Genomic DNA, 19,856 nt, shown 5'->3' on the forward strand with positions numbered 1-19,856 from the left:
CTCATCTCTGCCAGGCCAAGAATATTTATTTGGAGCCGTTTCATTTCTTTTAGAATGTTGTTTAGTTTTCCTTTTTGGGCACAGGTCCTGACATTCCATGTCCCAATTTTGGTTTTGTCACATTTGTTAAATTTATTTCGCCTAGTAACTGGCTGACGGTTCGGTGTGACCTGACGGACATCACGCTCCCAACCGAGCGAGGCAGCAGTCTTCCGTGAAAACATGCTCCCCTTTACGCTGTCACCGTTTAACTTTTTGGACTTATTCATGCAGTTAACTCGGCAAAGTTACAAGAATGGTTTGCCATTGCCTATTCTTGTCGCCCTCTGCAGTTGGCCAGCTTGACCTGTTACCGTTCGACACCACGAGGAGGTTGCAGTAGGGCTTGATGATGATCTATCTTTGCAGACTTGGCATCATCCATTTGTCGAACCATCATCATCATTATTATTATTATTATTATTATTATTATTATTATTATTATTATTATTATTATTATTATTATTATTATTATTATTATTATTATTATTATTATTATTATTATTATCATCATCATCATCATAATCATCATCATCATCATCATCATCATCATCATCATCATTATTATTATTAATATTATTATTATTATTATTATTATTATTATTATTATTATTATTATTATTATTATTATTATTATTATTATTATTATTATTATTATTATTATTATTATTATTATTATTATAGTACATCTTCTGGTCGCTCGGGTTTTGCTGCCCCCTGTAATAATTGTGCATGCACTGTAGGTACCGATAATATGTTTCTTTTTTCAAACAGTCCCTCTTCATAAATTGTTACCTGGTTGAAGGGAAATAACTCATTAAAATTTTAAAATAGTCATGGTCCAGATTGATTTCACCTGGCATTCAGTTCTCCTCCTTGGTTTTTTACATTTTGTTTTTTTTTTTTTAATATAAAAGAGTTTTTGTGGGATGAGAGTGAAAACTCACTAACTGGTTAACATTGGTATATTTTGGAGCTTGTTGACAGAGAATGAATTATTTTATATAGAATAGTTTGTATACAATAAGCCAAGGTTGACCAAACTATTATTTTATAGTCCGTTCAAAGACAAACAATGTTCATTCCAAGCAAACAACCTGGGTTTTTGTGGGGTTTTTTTCAAGAAAGAAAGAGAAAAGGACATTTTCTTAACAGCCTGGAGGCAAACCATTTTTATTCATTTTTATATGGGCTTGTTAAGACGTGTACTTATTTGGTACACGTCGGCTTGTTCCATAAAGAACAATAGTCATAAGACTACTGGTCAAATATTGCTCACGTTTGTTCAAATTAAGACGCTTCTTGTTTCTTTTTTTATTAACTTATTGTTGACATGGGGGTCCCTATTATATAGTTCAGTTGGTAGAGCATTCGCTTCACACGCGAAGGGACCGATATCGATCCCGGGTGCAGTCGAGGTTTTTTTATCTTCTCTGAACCCCCTATCCACCCAGCAGTGAATGGGTAGCTGAGTCTGTTAGATTTGGCGGAAAGTACTTTGCGATAGACTAGCGTCCTATCCAAAGGATAGCAAGCAATTGCTACTGTCCGCTTCACGCTAAAGAAACTCATGGCTCTGAAGGACTACATTTTTTATTATTGGCATGCTGCATTTATTTCAACAATGATGTATTTGACCAGTTGTTTTTTTTTTTTTTTTATCTCTCTGTTCGTTCCAAAAACTACGAGTCTCAAAGAAGTCTCAAATGCACATAGTCTGTCAGATGCCCAATGTACATAATACAAGTGGAAAAGGCATTGCACTTCTACCCGAGATACAGGGCTTTGGGTCCCGTTCCGGTATCTCGCTTTTTACCTTGAGCGAGCTAAAAACGTGTCCCCTATTTGCTCACATTGCGACACTGTGCTGCGGCTAACGCCTAAGTTATCTCGGTCTTTTAAAAGACAATAAAGTAGTATAGTACAGCACTATAGTATATTATAGTATAATAATATAGTACAATACAGTACAATGTAGTATAATATAATGTAATATAGTATATTCAGTATATATGGGAATTTTATTCATTTATTTCTTATTGTTTAGAGTGGGAGGGGGGAGGAGGGTTATATACACATTATAGTATATTATAGTAGTATGTTATAATACAGTATAATAAAGATAGTGTAGTATATTGTATAGTATAGTATATTAGAGTATAATTAGAATAGTACAGTATAGTATAGTATACTAAGATAGAAAATCTCATCTTCATTTTTATCGTTTTATTCAGCCAGACTGAGCATATTACTACTCAATGTTGCATTCTATCCAGAATAGAAGAAGTGCTCACATTATATTTGAATAGTATGTGATATTTGATTAGATCATTATAATATCATATTATTCTCAAACTATTCATTTTATTAGTCCATTAACATAGGAATGAAAATAAAAACAAGAAACAAACAAGCTCGTGTGTAATTATTATTATTATTATTATTATTATTATTATTATTATTATTATTATTATTATTATTATTATTATTATATTATTATTATTATTATTATTATTATTATTGTTATTGTTGTTGTTGCTGTTGTTGTTGTTATTGGGCTAATAGCCTCAATAATTCCTTTGCCTACTTCCCGCGACTTTTACCCTCCCTCTCTCGCTCACTCCACCCCCCTCTCTCTCTCTCTCTCTCTCTCTCTCTCTCTCTCTCTCTCTCTCTCTCTCTCTTTCTTTCTCTCTCTCTTTCTTTCTTTCTTTCTTTTCTTTTCTTTCTTTTGGCAAAGACAGCAGTATGTTCAGCCATAACACTGCGGTAGGTGTTTGTTCTTATATCCGGCCAATCCTTATACACGACGTATCAATAAAAAGGTGAGTGTTGTATTTCCATGTTACATATGGTTATGTGTTGTTCGTCAATGCCATTTTATGCTCGCATCGATCAAAACAGTCACTGTCGATAATCGTCCATTGATTGATTGATTGAATCAGAGGGGTGAGCGGAGGTAAAAGTAGTAAAAAAAAAGTATATCTTGCTACTATTTCAATACCATGTTGGTTTACGGAGAATATTCTCCGCATGATCTAAACTATACCCAGCTACCAAGTCACTAATAGGTTGAATTTATGCGGGAGAGGGGGCATGGACAAATTTGGCTAATCCGGATTCGAACCAAGGTCGTTTTGGTCCCAGTACCACACTCTACCATGAGATATTGGTTTTGTCCAAAATGGTTAGTAAATGGGCAGTACAATTTAAGAACCTGCATGGGGATTTTCAAGCATCCATGTTTTGGATGACATTTTGCATTGATGTGGGCTCAGTGGACAGTGGACAGTGAGTGGACAGTAGAAGGATAGAAAAGGGCCGAATGGAACTAGTTTGAAACAAGCTATCATACGACGGGATTGTTTGAATCGAATAAAACAAACAGACAACAACAAAAAAAATAATGATAAAACAAACAAACAAACAAGAAGTTTACAAGACTACACATTGCCGACTTTTAATGTGGCATCATATCCTCGTAAATATACTTTGATTTGTATACTTTTTTATTTAATGAACTTGTTGATAATACTTCTTTTTTTTTCTATTCTTTTTGTTTGTTTGGTTGGTTGGTTGGTTGTTCAGTTCAAGAAACTATATCCACCTTTAATTCTAAAATTATACACCCCCCCCCCCCCCCCCATTTCATGGTATTTTAATTATAAATTCAGCGCGTTAAGCATAATATTTAGTGGATATTGCCCTTTATAAAAGCTCACTTTTTTTATCTCAAAAAGTTCTTTAAGACTGAAAAAAAGTAACCATGAACTAAATGGTATTTGAAAACAACATCCTACCTGGAGCTGGAGGATGGCAAACCTGCCCAGCTTGATCTCAGCCTCATGTCCATGGCCGTGCCCATTACAGGAAACGGTAGCTTGTTCTTTTTTGACGTCATTGTTTGTAAGACATTATGGCTTTGTTACAAATTGATGCCATTCCAATTCTATAGAATTAATTAATTTGACGTCATTGTTTGTAAGTCATTATGACTTGGTCACAAAATGATGTCATTCCAACTCTATTGGATTAATGAATGTGACGTCATTGTTTGTAATACATTATGACTTTGTTAAAATTGATGCTATTCCAATTCTATAGAATTAATGAATTTGACGTCACTCAGCTATTTGCCATTGCTTTTTTTCTTTAGACCACCATAGAGTTGATTGATTATTTCTCACCAACTTCTCCCCATCAGACTAAACACGTTTAAAGTTGTTATGACGGGCAGAATAGGTGAGTATTTTAATTAAACACATATTCTTATTTCTCACCCATCAATCGTGAGTCATGATCACGAATGCATACATTGTATTTAAGTTAAATCAAAAAGTCATCTTAATGTTATTGAAATTGATGTCAAAGAAGGCAGTTTCCATTCTATAATAAAACTCATTCCTTTCAGACGAAACAGAACACGTTGTTTATCCAGACATAATATTTGAATTTCTGTGTTTCTTGTTTTATAAAATAACTTGCTCTACGACACTTGCGACACTTTTAGGTCATAATATGAGCGAATGTAAACCAGCCAGATTATAACGGCAATCTTTCATTTGACATTGTGGAACAGGTGATCACTTTTTTCATAATTCAGATTAGCTGTGTTGCCATAACATAAATAGATGAATCAGTCAAAATAAATAAGTAAAAACGGCAAAAATATTTATAATGATACTAATAAAGATGATAATAAATTATGACGACGACGACAATAACAACAACGACGACGATGAAGATGATGATGATGATGGTTGAGCTTTGAGCTTTTTTATAGCGCAATATTCACGAAACGTGCTCAGTGCGCTTTACAATGAGTCCCAACAGCAGCATTTAACATTTAGGACGGGACATGACGACGCCTGAAAGGCGATATTACAATTTTTTTTCGGACAGAGACAAAGCTGTTAACGGCCAGGTACTTATGTTACACATGAGTACGGTGAAAGAATGTGAGTAAAGAGCTTTCTCCAAGAACTCAACTATGCGCCGAGCGAGGCTCGAACTCAGGACTTTCCGATCCGAAAGCGAGTGTCATACCATAAGACCACATAGCCGCACAATGATGATGATGACGATAACTCGATCATTCTTGCGACACATTTGGTCATATTATCCTCTCCAACTTTTAAACATGCAAGTTGGCCTATTTGTTTTCGAGCCATTCTGCCGTTGTTTTTAAAAACACAGTATCTATATGCAATGTTAAACAAAAAGGGCATACCTACTGTGTTCTTTAATAAAAACGGCAGCATACTTCAGTCACATTGCTGTTTCCCCTCTTGTTTATCGTGTTATTAAATCCCTTTTTTTTTTAAAGCCACCCATCTAACCAGACCAAATCAAAACATAAGTTCGCTAGTCTCAAATATTTTTATCTTTATAGGCTATCAAAACGTGCTTTGGCATATTTTGATTTTTAGCATGTCTGACTTAACACATTGTTCGTGCTCGGCACGCAGTAAAATCAACAATAGCCATAAAATTAGCCAATCGAAATTAAAACCCGATTTATGATACTATCGACTCTCGAAAACATTCCAGTACAACTTTTTAAACAATTACATCCTATTTTTTTTTACAGTGTATAAATACCACTATAGATCTCATATTCACAATGGAACAAAGGGTATAGTCACACATATATGATTTTAAATGATAAAAATAATAAATAAATAATAGAAAAAATAATAGTCTAGTCACAAGATTAAAAAATATCCCGCTGTAAATCCGTATAGAAATCGTAAAAATGATCCCCCACGTCGGAGGGAGGCACAATAAATATTTATTCTTTCCCGATTTGACCGGCCATTATAAACAAACACTAGAACCAGAAATAATCTATTGACTACAAACTAGCAATGGAACACTTTAGACTCTTTTATTAATTTGCCTCGCTGTTTTGATCCTTTCGGTATTGGTGTGGTTATGACGAGAAGGCATTGGTCTACCATAAAACGCCAATAACATGCCTGGGCGGACAACGCCCCGAAGGGGTTAAGTCAAACAATTGGGTATTTTAGAAGAGAACTCAAAGAAAAATATTGCACTTTTTCGAGCACATGATATAATGTCTGCATTCCAAAACCATTTTAATCTATATATTAATGTATTTGGATACCCACTCTTGCTCTAAGGAATTATTAACGTTCAGAAGATACATCTGTCATTACATGAAACTGAGACATATGCATTAGAAATTACAATTCAAAATCAAATTGAGATAACTCTCCAAAATTGAAGATTGTTGATTTAAGCATTTTCATTGAATGTTTTAAATTCTGTCAACATGTGAGATTATCAACAGCATAGGAGACGCATTTTTAAAATGAACAGTTAAAGCACCAAAAATTATGTACTCTCTAAGGCCTAAAATGATTGACTTAGGTCCCCTTTTTAGAATAAAAGAGCGACGAATTTCAAAGCAAATTGATATATTTGGATTCATTATTTCTATGGTTATTTTCTAGTTAAAACGTTTCTTACTATGTCCCTCCTGTATCAAAGAGTAAGAAATGCATTTAAAAATTTCAATATTTTCTACTCGTCAGGCAATTAATTAATTAATTAATTAAATTAAATTTTAATTAATTAATTAAATTCATAAATTAATACTCATGGATTATGTCGATGGTGTTTTTCTCATTTTTCTGAAATTCATGAAAAATGCAGTTACGACTATTGTTAAGGATGACGAAACAGCGGTTTATCGTAATACTCCGGTATTGCCATGTAAGTAGTCTGTGGTCCTTAGCCAAAGCATGAACCGCCGGCCTAATCTGCTCATTGGGGTGTTGAGAAGCCGTCCGTCAAATAGGGATTCGAGAAACAATCCGGTTTACGCTTCATCTGTGGTGCTACTTTGGTACCGATGGCTTCTTACGAACTTTTTATTAGTGTGTGTGTGTGTGTGTGTGTGTGTGTGTGTGTCAGTTTGTATGTATGTATGCATGCATGAATATGTAGGGAGAGAGAGAGAGAGACAGACAGACAGACAGAGAGAGATAGAGAGAGAGAGAGAGAAAGAGTGAGAGAGAGAGTGTGTGTATGTGTGTGTGTGAGAGAGAGAGAGAGAGAGAGAGAGAGAGAGAGAGAGAGAGAGAGAGAGAGAGAGAGAGAGAGAGAGAGAGATCGTATCAATTTCAATCAAATGTAAGAATTTAACAGAAATCACAATACACAACACACGAGACAGATGCACTGAACCGAGGCCTGAGTTGAAACAAAACAACCATTATTATATTATTATATCCCGAAGACCTCCAGGCATTCGATACAATAAATACTGATTTTAATTTAACGATAACTCAATGATTAATGAATTGGAATCCGATGAGTAATCGAATCTATGAAACAAGTTATGTCCGACACACACAATAATAAAACCAAAAAAAAAAAAAAACCAAACAACCCCAAACAAAACAAAAACAAAACAGAACAAAAACAACAAGCATAGATGGATAGACAAACGAAAAAGTAAAGGAATGATGTCATTAATCAATAATATTATGAACTGGTGTATGTGACCGCCGTGTACATCATATACGCAGGTCAGACACCCGAACCCACTTATGGGCCTACAAGTTTCACATTGTAGTTATGGACAACATTTTGCGTCATTTTTTTTAATATTTCCATTACAACAATAAGCACATTAGGAATTGGATTATCAGATCTGCAAATAAGTGCAGGTCGAATGTGACCCTTCGTCTTAAACGGGTATTATGAGCAATGATTTCGTTGCCGAAATATTTAATTTATTTTACACTAGGTAAAAGTTTATTTGTTTTATTGAAATAAATAACAAGAATGAAATGGAATAGAAGCTTTACTTTAATTTACGAGAGAAGACAGATATTGTGGGTATTTCAAGTTTCCCCTTTGTCAAGAAAAAAAAATAACGGTAAGTATTGAAATGAAAGCTCCAATTTATTAAACGAAGACAGATACTGTGGACGTTTCGGGTTGCCACATTTTTCAACAAAACACGATGAATTCATTCGTTTAATAAATTGGAGGTTACATTTCAATACTTATCGTTATTTTTTTCCTTCGAGCTTCAAGCAGCAACATTATTCTCTTAGTCAAAATAACATATGTTTTGTTGACAAAGGGGAAACCCTAAACGTCCGCATCATAATATGTCTTCGTAAATTAAATTGAAGCTTTTATTCAATTTTATTAACGCTATTTATTTCCTCGAACTTGAAGCAGAAACATTTGCATAATACAAATTTGTTTTATTGAAGTGAATTAACCAAGTCTGTAAAGGAGCGAAACAAAGCTAAAAACCAAAATAAGTAAATAAATAAATATTCCTATCGTTTTAATTTTCAAGTCACTTTCCGACATCTGATCAATCCCGCCCGACATAATACCGCTTTGAGGCAATGGATCACAAATGCTATGCTTCATATCTCCAGTGATGTGCAATCAAACAATTATTGATTTTGTACATCCGCTGCTCCCCCCCCCCCCCCCCCCCCTTCCAATAACAAATCAAGCCTGTACACAATTACGCTAAATGAATAAAATTAAATCATTAAATATTCACTGATAAACTTGTCTGAAATTATCCAGGCTGCCTCTATTCTCACCCCCCCCCCCCCCCCCCCCCCCCCCCCGCCGCCGATTGGATTACCGAAAAAAAACGTCGCCGGCTTTTTGCGATTTGGATTTGATTGATTTTTTTTTAATTGTGCAACTTGTGACAAGAAACTTAACAAATTTCTGCATTTCAACCTTTGGATTAAACATACAACAATTGTGGACTACTATTATGAAGACTAGCATCCTAGACTAGGGGGATGAGAATAGTCACTTCGAATTATCCAAATACAAAATGAAATACACTGCTTAGAACACAAGAACACCGAGATGAAAAGAAAGATAAAATTGTGTAGACGTCTATTAAACGACACATCATCGAATTCATATCAAAATTAAAAAAACAAATGCCTATTGTCTTCATTAATTGACGAAGTAATAACATCGTACACGAATGATATCACTATTTTCACATCATGACCTCATAGAATTAATACGCCTCATACAGTAATTTGCTGTTTTTAAACATACACTATTTACATACCCACACCTCTACGTCTTAATGAATAAAGATGAATAAATCCATTCATAATCACCGACAACCTTTTTTTGAAATTATCCAAACAAATACTGAAACCACTGCATTGGAGCACCAAAAAACAATGTGATGGATAAATACATAGCAATAATGGGTTCATTTAAAATCGAATTAATAAAAGAACGAATCGATATTTACTACTCGTGATAAACGAAATATTTTAAAAATTCAACAGGTCTAATGATCAAATTCATCGCTAACTTTATTTTACTCATTCGCTTTAACACATGATGGAATTCCAATAAATCAATATTTCTGGTTATAATTAATTGAACTGACTACGTAGAATCTATCAATAGTCCAGGGACGGCTGGTAATAATGGGCAGGGTGGGCAAATACCAGCCTGTTTTTTCAAGTTTTATGCTGTATTACCATGTCCGAAATAATCTAATTTAAATTAGATAATTTTAAAAGTTAGTACTTAAACTTGATACTTCGTACTAAAATCAATTTGTGTGTATTTTTGATAGTTTGAGAATCACCATGCACCCCGTAATGCATAAACCAGGATACGCTCCTGTTCTTTTTATCCCCCCCCCCCCCCCCCAACCTGTCCACTCCGCCCACATCGTCATCTCATCGTCACGTCGCCTGACGCTGAACTCCGAGTTTGCTGTCTGGCCTCTCTAGTTCTAGGTCGGGCTAATTCAAATGAGCCCACCTTATAAAACCAGTGAACACTAAATAGAGATTTTGGCAAACGAACTTTTTCTTATTTATTGCCTTACTTGTGCTGGTACCATTGATGTAATGACATTGGGAAGGTTCCATTTTGAATTAAATTTATTAATTTACTAATATTATATCAAGTTAGTATTAACTTGTGTTGTTTTTATATTTTTAATCCGTTTAAATTATTTCTTTTTTTTTTTCTCGTTTTCTTTAGTGCTTCTCAAAACTCATTTATTTAAATTTTCTTGTTTTTTTGTTTTGTTTTTTTTTTATTATTATTAAACAAATTTTTTTTTTTTCAAATTCTTAAAGTAATTACCGCTGTATTTTTATTGCCAGACTAAATATTTTTGCAAAACAATGTATATTCTATTGTATTCCCTCTAATAAAACAAAATACTTTTATTCAAAAGTCACGACTAAATAAATATATAAAATACAACCACCATTTTGGTTTTCTCAACAATTGAATTAGTAGTATACGAGAAATACTCTTCTGAGAAAAGAGAGAGTTGAATTCTAAGTTATAGAGGAAATAAATACGTTTAAAGGAAGGGTGGGCAGATTCCGTACTTGCCCGTCCTGAAGCTAATACATACATAAGATAGTTCGCGATGAAGAGTCGGGAAGCTAGGGGTTGGTTGGGTAAGGAGTAAAGATAACACGGTCGTTATTGTCATAGTCTAACGAATGCATGAGGAGAGATTGGTAGCATTATTTTGTCTTAATTGTATTGTATGAATTATTGGCGAAAGCCTAAGATTAAATAAACTTTGTTTTTGTTTGTCTTTTTTGACTATGGAACTGATACTTGTCATAGCAACCTGCCTACTTGAAATAGGAAAATAAAAATCGTAGTTTTCAGGGTTAATAAAATCGTAGATATTTTAACTACCCTTTAAAAAAATCACCGGAATTTTCGTCTATTATAGGTATCAAATTTTTAAAAAACGAGAAAAACTGATTGGAAACGTAATAATGATGGTGGTGGTAGTAATGATGATGGTAATATTATTATTGTTATTATTATTATTATTATTATTATTATTATTATTATTATTATTATTATTATTATTATTATTATTATTATTATTATTATTATTATTATTATTATTATAACGTATTAGTGGTTTTTACGATTGTTGTATTTTTTGTGGTTATTAATGGTATCAGTTTATTGTTTGATTCCATTTACCATTTTTTTTCCACTTTCATGTATGTTGTCATCAAATTGTACGATTTATTGGCGAAAGCCAAAGATTGAATAAACTTTGTAATATCTTATGGTAATCAACATTGTCGACGACATCGTCGTTGTCATCATAATCATCATCATTAACAACAACAAGAAGAACATTAACGACAAGTACTACAATAGCAATAAAACAATATCAACATCATCATATAATTTCCGTCATCGTCTCCACAACTATCATTCTAACCAACAGCACCACCAAAACCACTACTATAATTACATCCTGCCTCACCGTCTCCTCTTCCTCCCTCCTCCTCCTCCACCACCACCACCGCTACCACTATTCCAACCACTACCACCACCGGCACAGTCATTCTAACCACCAAGAGAGCAGTAAAAATGATGCAATTTGAGCTCTGAATGAAACTCGAGTCATATCGCTGTTGTTGCTTCTCGATGGAAACTTTAAAGTTACTACGTACTACTGAAAACCAGAACAGAAATTTTAATATCGCCGTTGAGGGATTAAAGCATCTCTTTAATTTTTCGAGTGAACGAAATGGACTTGTATTGTCAAGGTGTTGTCGCATTTTGTCTCTTCGCTTTATTTGTGTTGTTGTATTCTCTTTCGTGATTCATTTTTGATTACGTTTTGAATAATTAAAATCTACTGGTATTGTCATTTCATTGTGAGTGTGATTATTTGTGGTTGAAATATTTTTTTTTAAGGTGAAAAAAAAAAAAAAAAAATATATATATATATATATATATATATATATATATATATATATATATATATAATATATATATATATATATATATATATATATATATATATATATATATATATATATATATATATATATATATGACCGAATCATCTTTGCCCCACCACGATAAATAGGCTAGAACCGCCACTGCAATAGTCAATAGATTGGTTTACGTAGAGGGGACGAAAGAAACACGGATTGTTACTTCGACCATGTTTGGGAACGGACAATTTAAGGCAGCGTGTCCACACAAACTCCACTAAGAGACAAAGATCAATGTCGAAATAATATTCTGCAAACAAGATAGCGAAAAAAACTATGCCTTTCAACTAATGAATATGTGATCACAATATTTACTCGTGCTGTCATCATAAAAAAAAACCCAAAAAAACTTGAACTTTTATATAGAGCAATATCCACTAAACGTGCTCAAAGCGCTTTTCAAAAGGATCCCTGACCAACAGCAGCACGTACTATGTAGAACGAGACGTGACGCCTGTTGGGCGATAATACAATTTTTCCCAACAGAGACAACGCTGTTAACGGCCAGGTACTCATTTTACACCTGAATACGGTGAGATAATGTGAAAAAGAGCCTTTTCCAAGGACTCAAGTATGCGCAGGACCCAGGACCTTTCGATCCGAAAGCGAGTGTCATAAAAAAAAGTTCCAATTTAATTATGAGGACATTTCAGGTTTCATCTTCATCAACAAAGTGGCAGATGAATTTGCCCTAAAATACTTATGATAAATGTAAAATAAATGGGAGATTAAATTCAATTTCATTTGGGCTTTATTTTTTTGTCATGTTTTCGGGAGCAACATTCCCACTTCGACTATGCTTCTCAATTGTCCGATTTTTAAAAAGCATGACAAGTTTACCTGCATATGTTGAACTTTTAACGACAAGACTGAATTTCTTTCAATTCATAGGATCTTCCTTGTCATGATTACGGACATAAACGATTTCACGAAGAGACCAACAGCTATAGTGTATTTAAGGCTCCACTGCATATCGTACTATCTTAAAGAAACGCTAGATATAATAGCCTATTGGAGTATAATAATCTAACGACGCTTGAAAAGAATTACACAAATGAACGAGGGGGGGGGGGGGGGGGGGGGGTGTCTTTTTGTATGGCACTCCGGACACAGTTCCTTGCTTTTCTAGGATGTAGATTAACATATGACTACAGAGAGAGAGATGGTTTTCTATATATATATATATATATATATATATATATATATATATATATATATGTAATATATATATATATATATATATATATATTATAATATATATATATATATAGAGAGAGAGAGAGAGAGAGAGAGAGAGAGAGAGAGAGAGAGAGAGAGAGAGAGAGAAGTGGTACTTAAATGACTGGAGAACTTGTCTAGTAGGCTGCATTGTAAATTAGAAAGTATATCGTTTCATACTACATGTAATTTAGTTCTGTGTGCGTATTAACTCCTGTCCAACACGGAATTGTGTCTAACGTGCATTATTTATTCAATTATCTATTTATTTATTTGTTTATTTATGTCTGGTTTGTTTATCTATACGACCCGTATCGATTTCTGGATAGACAATGTCGACGTGTGCGTCTTTGCAGGTCTGATAACCATAATTTTTATGGGATCATTGATATATTGGAATACTCTCAAACCAAAACGCAAAATATTGCCCATTATAACAATATTAAATCAAGCCCATAACTGCGCTCGATTTGCAGACATGCTAATTTGTACACGCCGACAATATCTGTAGGGTATAAGAGAAATCATAATCACTGTACTGATACGATTTTTGTTTCCGATAGCTCACTCTATAACGAACCATAACCAAACGCGCCACACTCTCCTTTGACAACAAGAAGCCTTTAATGCTTGGTAACAGTTTCGCTATGAATCGATGGCTTTGTTGTGATATCTGACAGACGGTTTAATGGACACCGGGTTTTAATTGGACATAAACATACGGTTTCTGCGTTGTGACATGAATGGCGAAAATGCTCGTTAATGGCCGAAGTTCAGTAATGTCAAGCCGCGCTGAAGGTTGTAGTTGTGATGGTGGTGCTGGTGACTTGGGAATAATGGTTTTGTTTGTTGTTGTAGTTGGAATAATAGTAAAGGTATATTTTAGTGAATGTGGTTGGAGTGAGGATTATTTGTGGTGATAGTCTTGTTGGTGATCGCGCTGCTGCTGCTACTACTACTACTACTACTACTACTACTACTACTACTACTACTACTACTACTACTACTACTACTACTACTACTACTACTACTACTACTACTACTACTACTACTACTACTACTACTACTACTACTACTACTACTACTACGAATACAACAACAACAACAACTACTACTACTACTACTACTACTACTACTACTACTACTACTACTACTACTACTGCTGCTGCTGCTGCTGCTACTTCTTCTACAACAACTACTACTACTTTTATTACTATTAGAAATAGTGGTAATAGTAGTAGTTGCAGTAAAAGTAGTACCACGAAGAAAGCTACGTCACCGCTTTCTACTTAATATGCATTATTCTTTTACTAAAGTTTAGTGGTGGTGAGTTTTGTGGACATGCTGTAACAGTCGCTGTTGTTGCTGCTGAGGCTGCTATCTTTGTTGTTGCTGTTTTGTTGTTGGTTCTGATGCTGCTACAGTATTCTTATAATTAGTGTTGTTGTTGGTGGTGATTTTGATGTTGGAGTTGTTGTTTTAAATATTATTATTATTATTATTATTATTATTATTATTATTATTATTATTATTATTATTATTATTATTATTATTATTATTATTATTATTATTATTATTATTAATATTATTATTATTATTATTATTATTATTATTATTATTATTATTATTATTATTATTGTTATTATTATTGTTGTTGTTGTTGTTGTTGTTGTTGTTTTTGTTTTTAAATTTCGTGGCTGAGTTGATGGCGGAGTTGTTGTTGATGATGATGATGATGATGATGATGATGATGATGATGACGATGATGATGGTTGCAGTAGTGATGGTGGTGATAGCAACTAATGCAGTACGTGTCATGTAGAAGGGATTAATGGGTAGCTTCATTCCAGCAGCAAATGCGGTAGGCACTTTACAATAATGGGCAGTACTCATTAATGTTTAATGAAGCAGGTAGCTGAAGTTGTAGTTGTAGCTACCCAGCTGAGGAAAAGTCGGATCAGTTTGGTGTGTTTGGGCCGGGTTGGATAGAAGTGTTTAAAAGTGTAATAAGCAGACCTGCCCAGTACAACGGAACATTTCGTAGACTACGAATATTCGGATCCTAGTTGTCAATTATATAAAGATCTTTAATTAAATGCGGCTATGTGGTCTAGCGGTATGACACTCGCTCTCGGATCGGAAGGTCCTGGGCTCGAGCCTCGCTCAGCGCATAGTTGAGTCCTTGGAAAAGGCTCTTTACTCATATTCTCAGGTGTAAAATGAATATCTGACCATTTACGGCGTTGTCTATGTCGGAAAAAAAATTTGTAAGATCGCCTATAAGGCGTCATGTTTCGTTCTACATGTTACGTGTTGTTAGGGAGCGTTCACATATTACGTCATCAGCTAGGGGGGGAGGGGGGGTCTACCAAATGTTGACATGTGTTGACATGGGGGAGGGGGGGGGGGGGGTCAGACCCAAGATGATGTCATCAAAACATAAATTGCTATGATGAGTATTGCCCATCTCTCAAGAAACAAGATGGGAAAGGGGTATCACTTCTCAAAAGGCGAACTTGCCCTAAATGTTCATTGTATCACTCCTCGATCACAGCAATGAAAGACCATTCACGAAAATGCGGCATACAAGAAGAACAGCAAATGGGAGAAAGTGATGACGATGAAGATGAAATTGATGATACTATTTATAGTACATTGCCAGAGGTCCAAGGCAGAAACATTTTTGAATCAATTAATTTTATGTTTGGAAATTGAAACAGAAATTCATTCCACTAAAAGACTATATGCTATAAAATAATTTGCCTCCTATACTATTTTAAATTACACTTTCTGAAATTTTTTTAATAGCACCTGTACCAGGTAGCCTAATTTAAATAATGTTTGTTAGATTTTATCTTTGCAAATTTAAATTTTATGTCCCCATTGTATCGTAAAACATAAATTATCAACAGTTTCTGAAATTAATAAAATGTCTGAATGTGCTTTATCAAACGTTGATAATCAATGTTTATGGTTTGAAAAATGAATAATAAATATTGTGAAATTAAAGTTATCTTTTAGTTTTTATTAAATTAGATGACGTCATCATCTGTTGGGGGAGGGGGGGGGGGGTCAGGTCAATGATGACAAGTGATGACTTGGGGGAGGGGGGGGGGTCTAAAAAGGGCAAATTTTTGATGACGTAATATGTGAACGCTCCCTTGTTGGTCAGGGACCCCTTGTAAGGCGTTTCGAGCACGTTTAGAGGATATTGCGCTATATAAAAGCTAAATTTAAAAAAATTTAAATATACTTTTTGAAACGAAGTTTTGTTGCCAGGGCTAGTATATTAAGGAGTTTAAAGCATTAATTTAATGTATTTAAACACGAATTTGTAATGTTTAAAACAGATTATGTCTGCTGTGTAATTACCTACCCTGAAAACTACGAGTTTCCTAATTCCATGTAGGCAGGTCTGGATAAGGCTTACTAAGTCCTAAATATTAAAAATAAATGACTCGTAGATAGGACAGAGCAGTCGTCATTTAAGCCTTTAGAACAGGTATACCTACACAATAGATAGCTTAAATGACGATAAGAAATTACAATTTGGTGCTATGACTATTTTTAAAAAACGAACAGAAAAAATCAGTTTAACGGCAGAAATTTATTTTATTTTTAACCCTAGGAAACAAAGGTACTCTTTTCAGTGAGGGCATTTTCTAATTCACATTGTTTAAGTCTAATCCACCTATACGTGATATCGTATTGAAACGTATATATATATATATATATATATATATATATATATATATATATATATATATATATATATATATATATAGAGAGAGAGAGAGAGAGAGAGAGAGAGAGAGAGAGAGAGAGAGCATAGTCCATGGCACTGATAGGAATTCAATCAAATAACCTGATGCAGGTTGTGACGAGCGATTTTCTTTCACTGCGTGATTTCTTTATCATTCGTCAGCGTCTCGTTTCAAAACCACTTCAAACCTAGTGGACGAGACATATAATTGATTAACTCCTCCAGTAAGATAACCAAACATGGACAGTCTTTCTCCAATAAAGCTCCAAATCTTTCTAACGGAAATGTTGGTCGTTAGGTGGTAAACATTTCCATTGTATAACGGAACACTCACTTTCAGCTTAAGGCTTATTTACCTGTTCAAATTGTCTGCCCATTGTATTCATGCCACCTGCTAATTACCTTTCCCAAACAAGTCTCCAACGTCCCTAGGCCCTGAGGTCTTGTCTCGTTCAAGAGTAGCTCAAATTACAATTAAGGTCTAGTCTCTCCGGTAATTATCCGTTATTCTTTCTTACCAACGCATCTGGATATCATTGGCTATCTAAAACAGGAAATTCTTCTGATTGGCTATTTTCGTTTCACAAAACCAAATTCATATCTGAATCTGATCACACACACGCTAAGAAGCCCACGAGAAAAGAGCTATCTCTCCAATTTCAAACTTGTAAAAGTTTGTCTATCTCGGCTGGAGGTAAAATGAATTATTGGTTAACATTCAAAGTTGAACGAGATATTACTGTGAATTCAATTTAATCTAGCATTAATATTATAGTTTGTGTATATATTTTAATTGTGCTATTCCATGGATGTTCGTAAGTTGGAATACCTGTACAAAACTATATCTATATGTATCTTATTTTATAGTTAACAGTTGTTTATGATCTATGTTATTATTTCATTTATATTCAATATGCATATTGCTTGAATGTCTGTACCCCACCGCCAATCGCCGGCCACACATCATAACCTCAATTATAATTAATAAAAATAAATAAAGAAATACCAGGGACACAACCCTGTTAAATTCTCATCATGTAAGATAGCTCGACTGTCAGTTGATGTTTAAACCATATACCAACTACCATTATCATGGAGTTACTGCTTCCCCTTGCCTTTGTCGGCAAATAAAGGCTATTATGATGTGTCGCTCAAGGACGATTCGGTGGCGAAAGACAAACTCGATTGGCTCTAAGACCTTGTTGTTTTAACTCTTAAATTGAAGGTCCTTGTCCTGATCCTGAGTCCTGGCCATTTTCCTGGTCCTTTTCCGTGTCGTTGGAGCACTCAGTTGTGCCGAATCCCTGCATCCCAGTCCTTGAACAGCGGTAAACCCCTGATGTCAGCCTAACTACAACACACTGTTGTGAAGTCCAGAAAACTCTGCAAAGCAGGCGCCAACCCTGGAACTAGCTGATACATTTGCCTCAGTCAAGCAAGCCGACGGGATAAAGATAAGCCAAACGGGCTTATACCATTTTCAAATGTATTTTCCACAGACACATATGATTATATCAAAGTAACAAATAAATATATAATAGATTAGATCCATTCAATTAGAGCTATTCTTCCTGATATTAAATAAATACTTATTCTTTCTATCTTTTCCTGTAACAATCTAATTAAACTTTATGTATAGAATTGTTATTATTGCATTGGGCGTTACTATTGTCTTGACTCACTTGTTATTAATACAATTAAGTTATAAGGGATCCTAAGGCAATTCTTGATCTCCCCTAGATTAAACCTGAGCCGTTTGTGATATAGGTTGAGTGGTGCAGCTGGTAACGAGAGCCATAGCGCGCATACTAGTTCGAATCCAGACCATTGAGCTATCGGTTGGACTCGATCCCACAAAAATAACACTCAACCCGCCACACAGGTATGCACAAAATAAATATGCATTGGCTTTAAGAGCAAAGGTGAGGGGAAAGATTGGGCAGGGCCAAAGGTAGTGTGGATAGAAGTCAAGAGAGGGGCGGAGGGATGTCGTGAGGGTATTGTCGGACAGACAGACATGCGCATAGACAGATGGACAGAGATGGAAAAAGGCACAAACACACACACACACACACACACACACACACACACAGGGAGAGAGAGAGAGAGAGAGGGGGGGGGGGTGTGTTTGAGTTTGTTGTGTGTGAGAGGTAGATGGAAAGATGGATAGATAGACACACATTCACACATACACACACACAGAGGGAGAGAGAGAGAGAGAGAGAGAGAGAGAGAGAGAGAGAGAGAGGGGGGGAGAGAGAGAGAGAGAGAGAGAGAGAGAGATTTTTCTAAAGTACTTGTTTTTTATTTTTGCTTCTTTTAAAATTTAATCAGAACTAAATTTTTAAAAAGAATTTTGAAACAAAATTCATTTATACCATAACAAGAGCGTAGTAAGGGTTGCTTAGATCAAACTATGACTTTAAATACCATGTGAAAGGATCAGGTCGAAAATTCCAAAAATATGATCATAACTATTGTCACACCATTTACATCATATACAACTAAAATAATATCAATTAAATACATAATTATCATTTCATACTTTCAGTTATGGAACCCCCTGTCGATTGCATTGTTGAAGTGATTTGTATTATATTTGGAGTCTTTTGTTTTAAATTCCAAACTGTTCAATGTATTAACCATCTATTATTTTTTTTTAAAAATTGGGTTGGGGATCAACATTGTTCAGAACAGCCAATGTAAAATTTATATAATCGGGCACAGAATTAACTGGCAAATCTAAAAATTATAAAACTGTTTTTTTACAGACTGATGTAAGAGTAACTTGCAAACCTTCTATTTATTTCAGGCTTATTCTTTAATCCGTTGACTCAAACTCCTATGAATAATACCAATCCTCCTGTTTGCCCTATTAATACAATCATGGACATGAGCATCGAAGTTTAATTCCTGTCAAAAATCACACCAATGTCCTTCTCTGCATCCATGACAGATAGTGAATCAGTGACAAATGGGTTCACGTAGTAAGCATAAGAAGGTTT

At 34.6% G+C, this 19,856-nt stretch overlaps 1 protein-coding gene across 2 annotated transcripts in view; it reads right to left on the minus strand.

The window, feature by feature from the left end:
• Positions 1–19,856, minus strand: part of LOC144970762 (uncharacterized) — a 184,555-nt gene that overhangs the window by 152,791 nt on the left and 11,908 nt on the right. Inside the window, exon 1 of one of the 2 annotated variants that reach the window (XM_078910758.1) lies at positions 3,840–4,647. The exons of the other annotated variant lie outside the window; for it this stretch is intronic. Coding sequence (XP_078766884.1) covers positions 3,840–3,940 — 101 coding nt within the window. The 5' untranslated portion in view covers positions 3,941–4,647. Of the gene's footprint in view, positions 1–3,839; positions 4,648–19,856 lie in introns of those variants that run through there. 2 annotated transcript variants of the gene reach the window in all.

The sequence above is a fragment of the Berghia stephanieae genome, chromosome 4, assembly GCF_034508935.2.
Source record: "Berghia stephanieae isolate SIO BIC M18660-M18661 chromosome 4, UCSD_Bste_1.3, whole genome shotgun sequence".
NCBI lineage: Eukaryota > Metazoa > Mollusca > Gastropoda > Nudibranchia > Aeolidiidae > Berghia > Berghia stephanieae.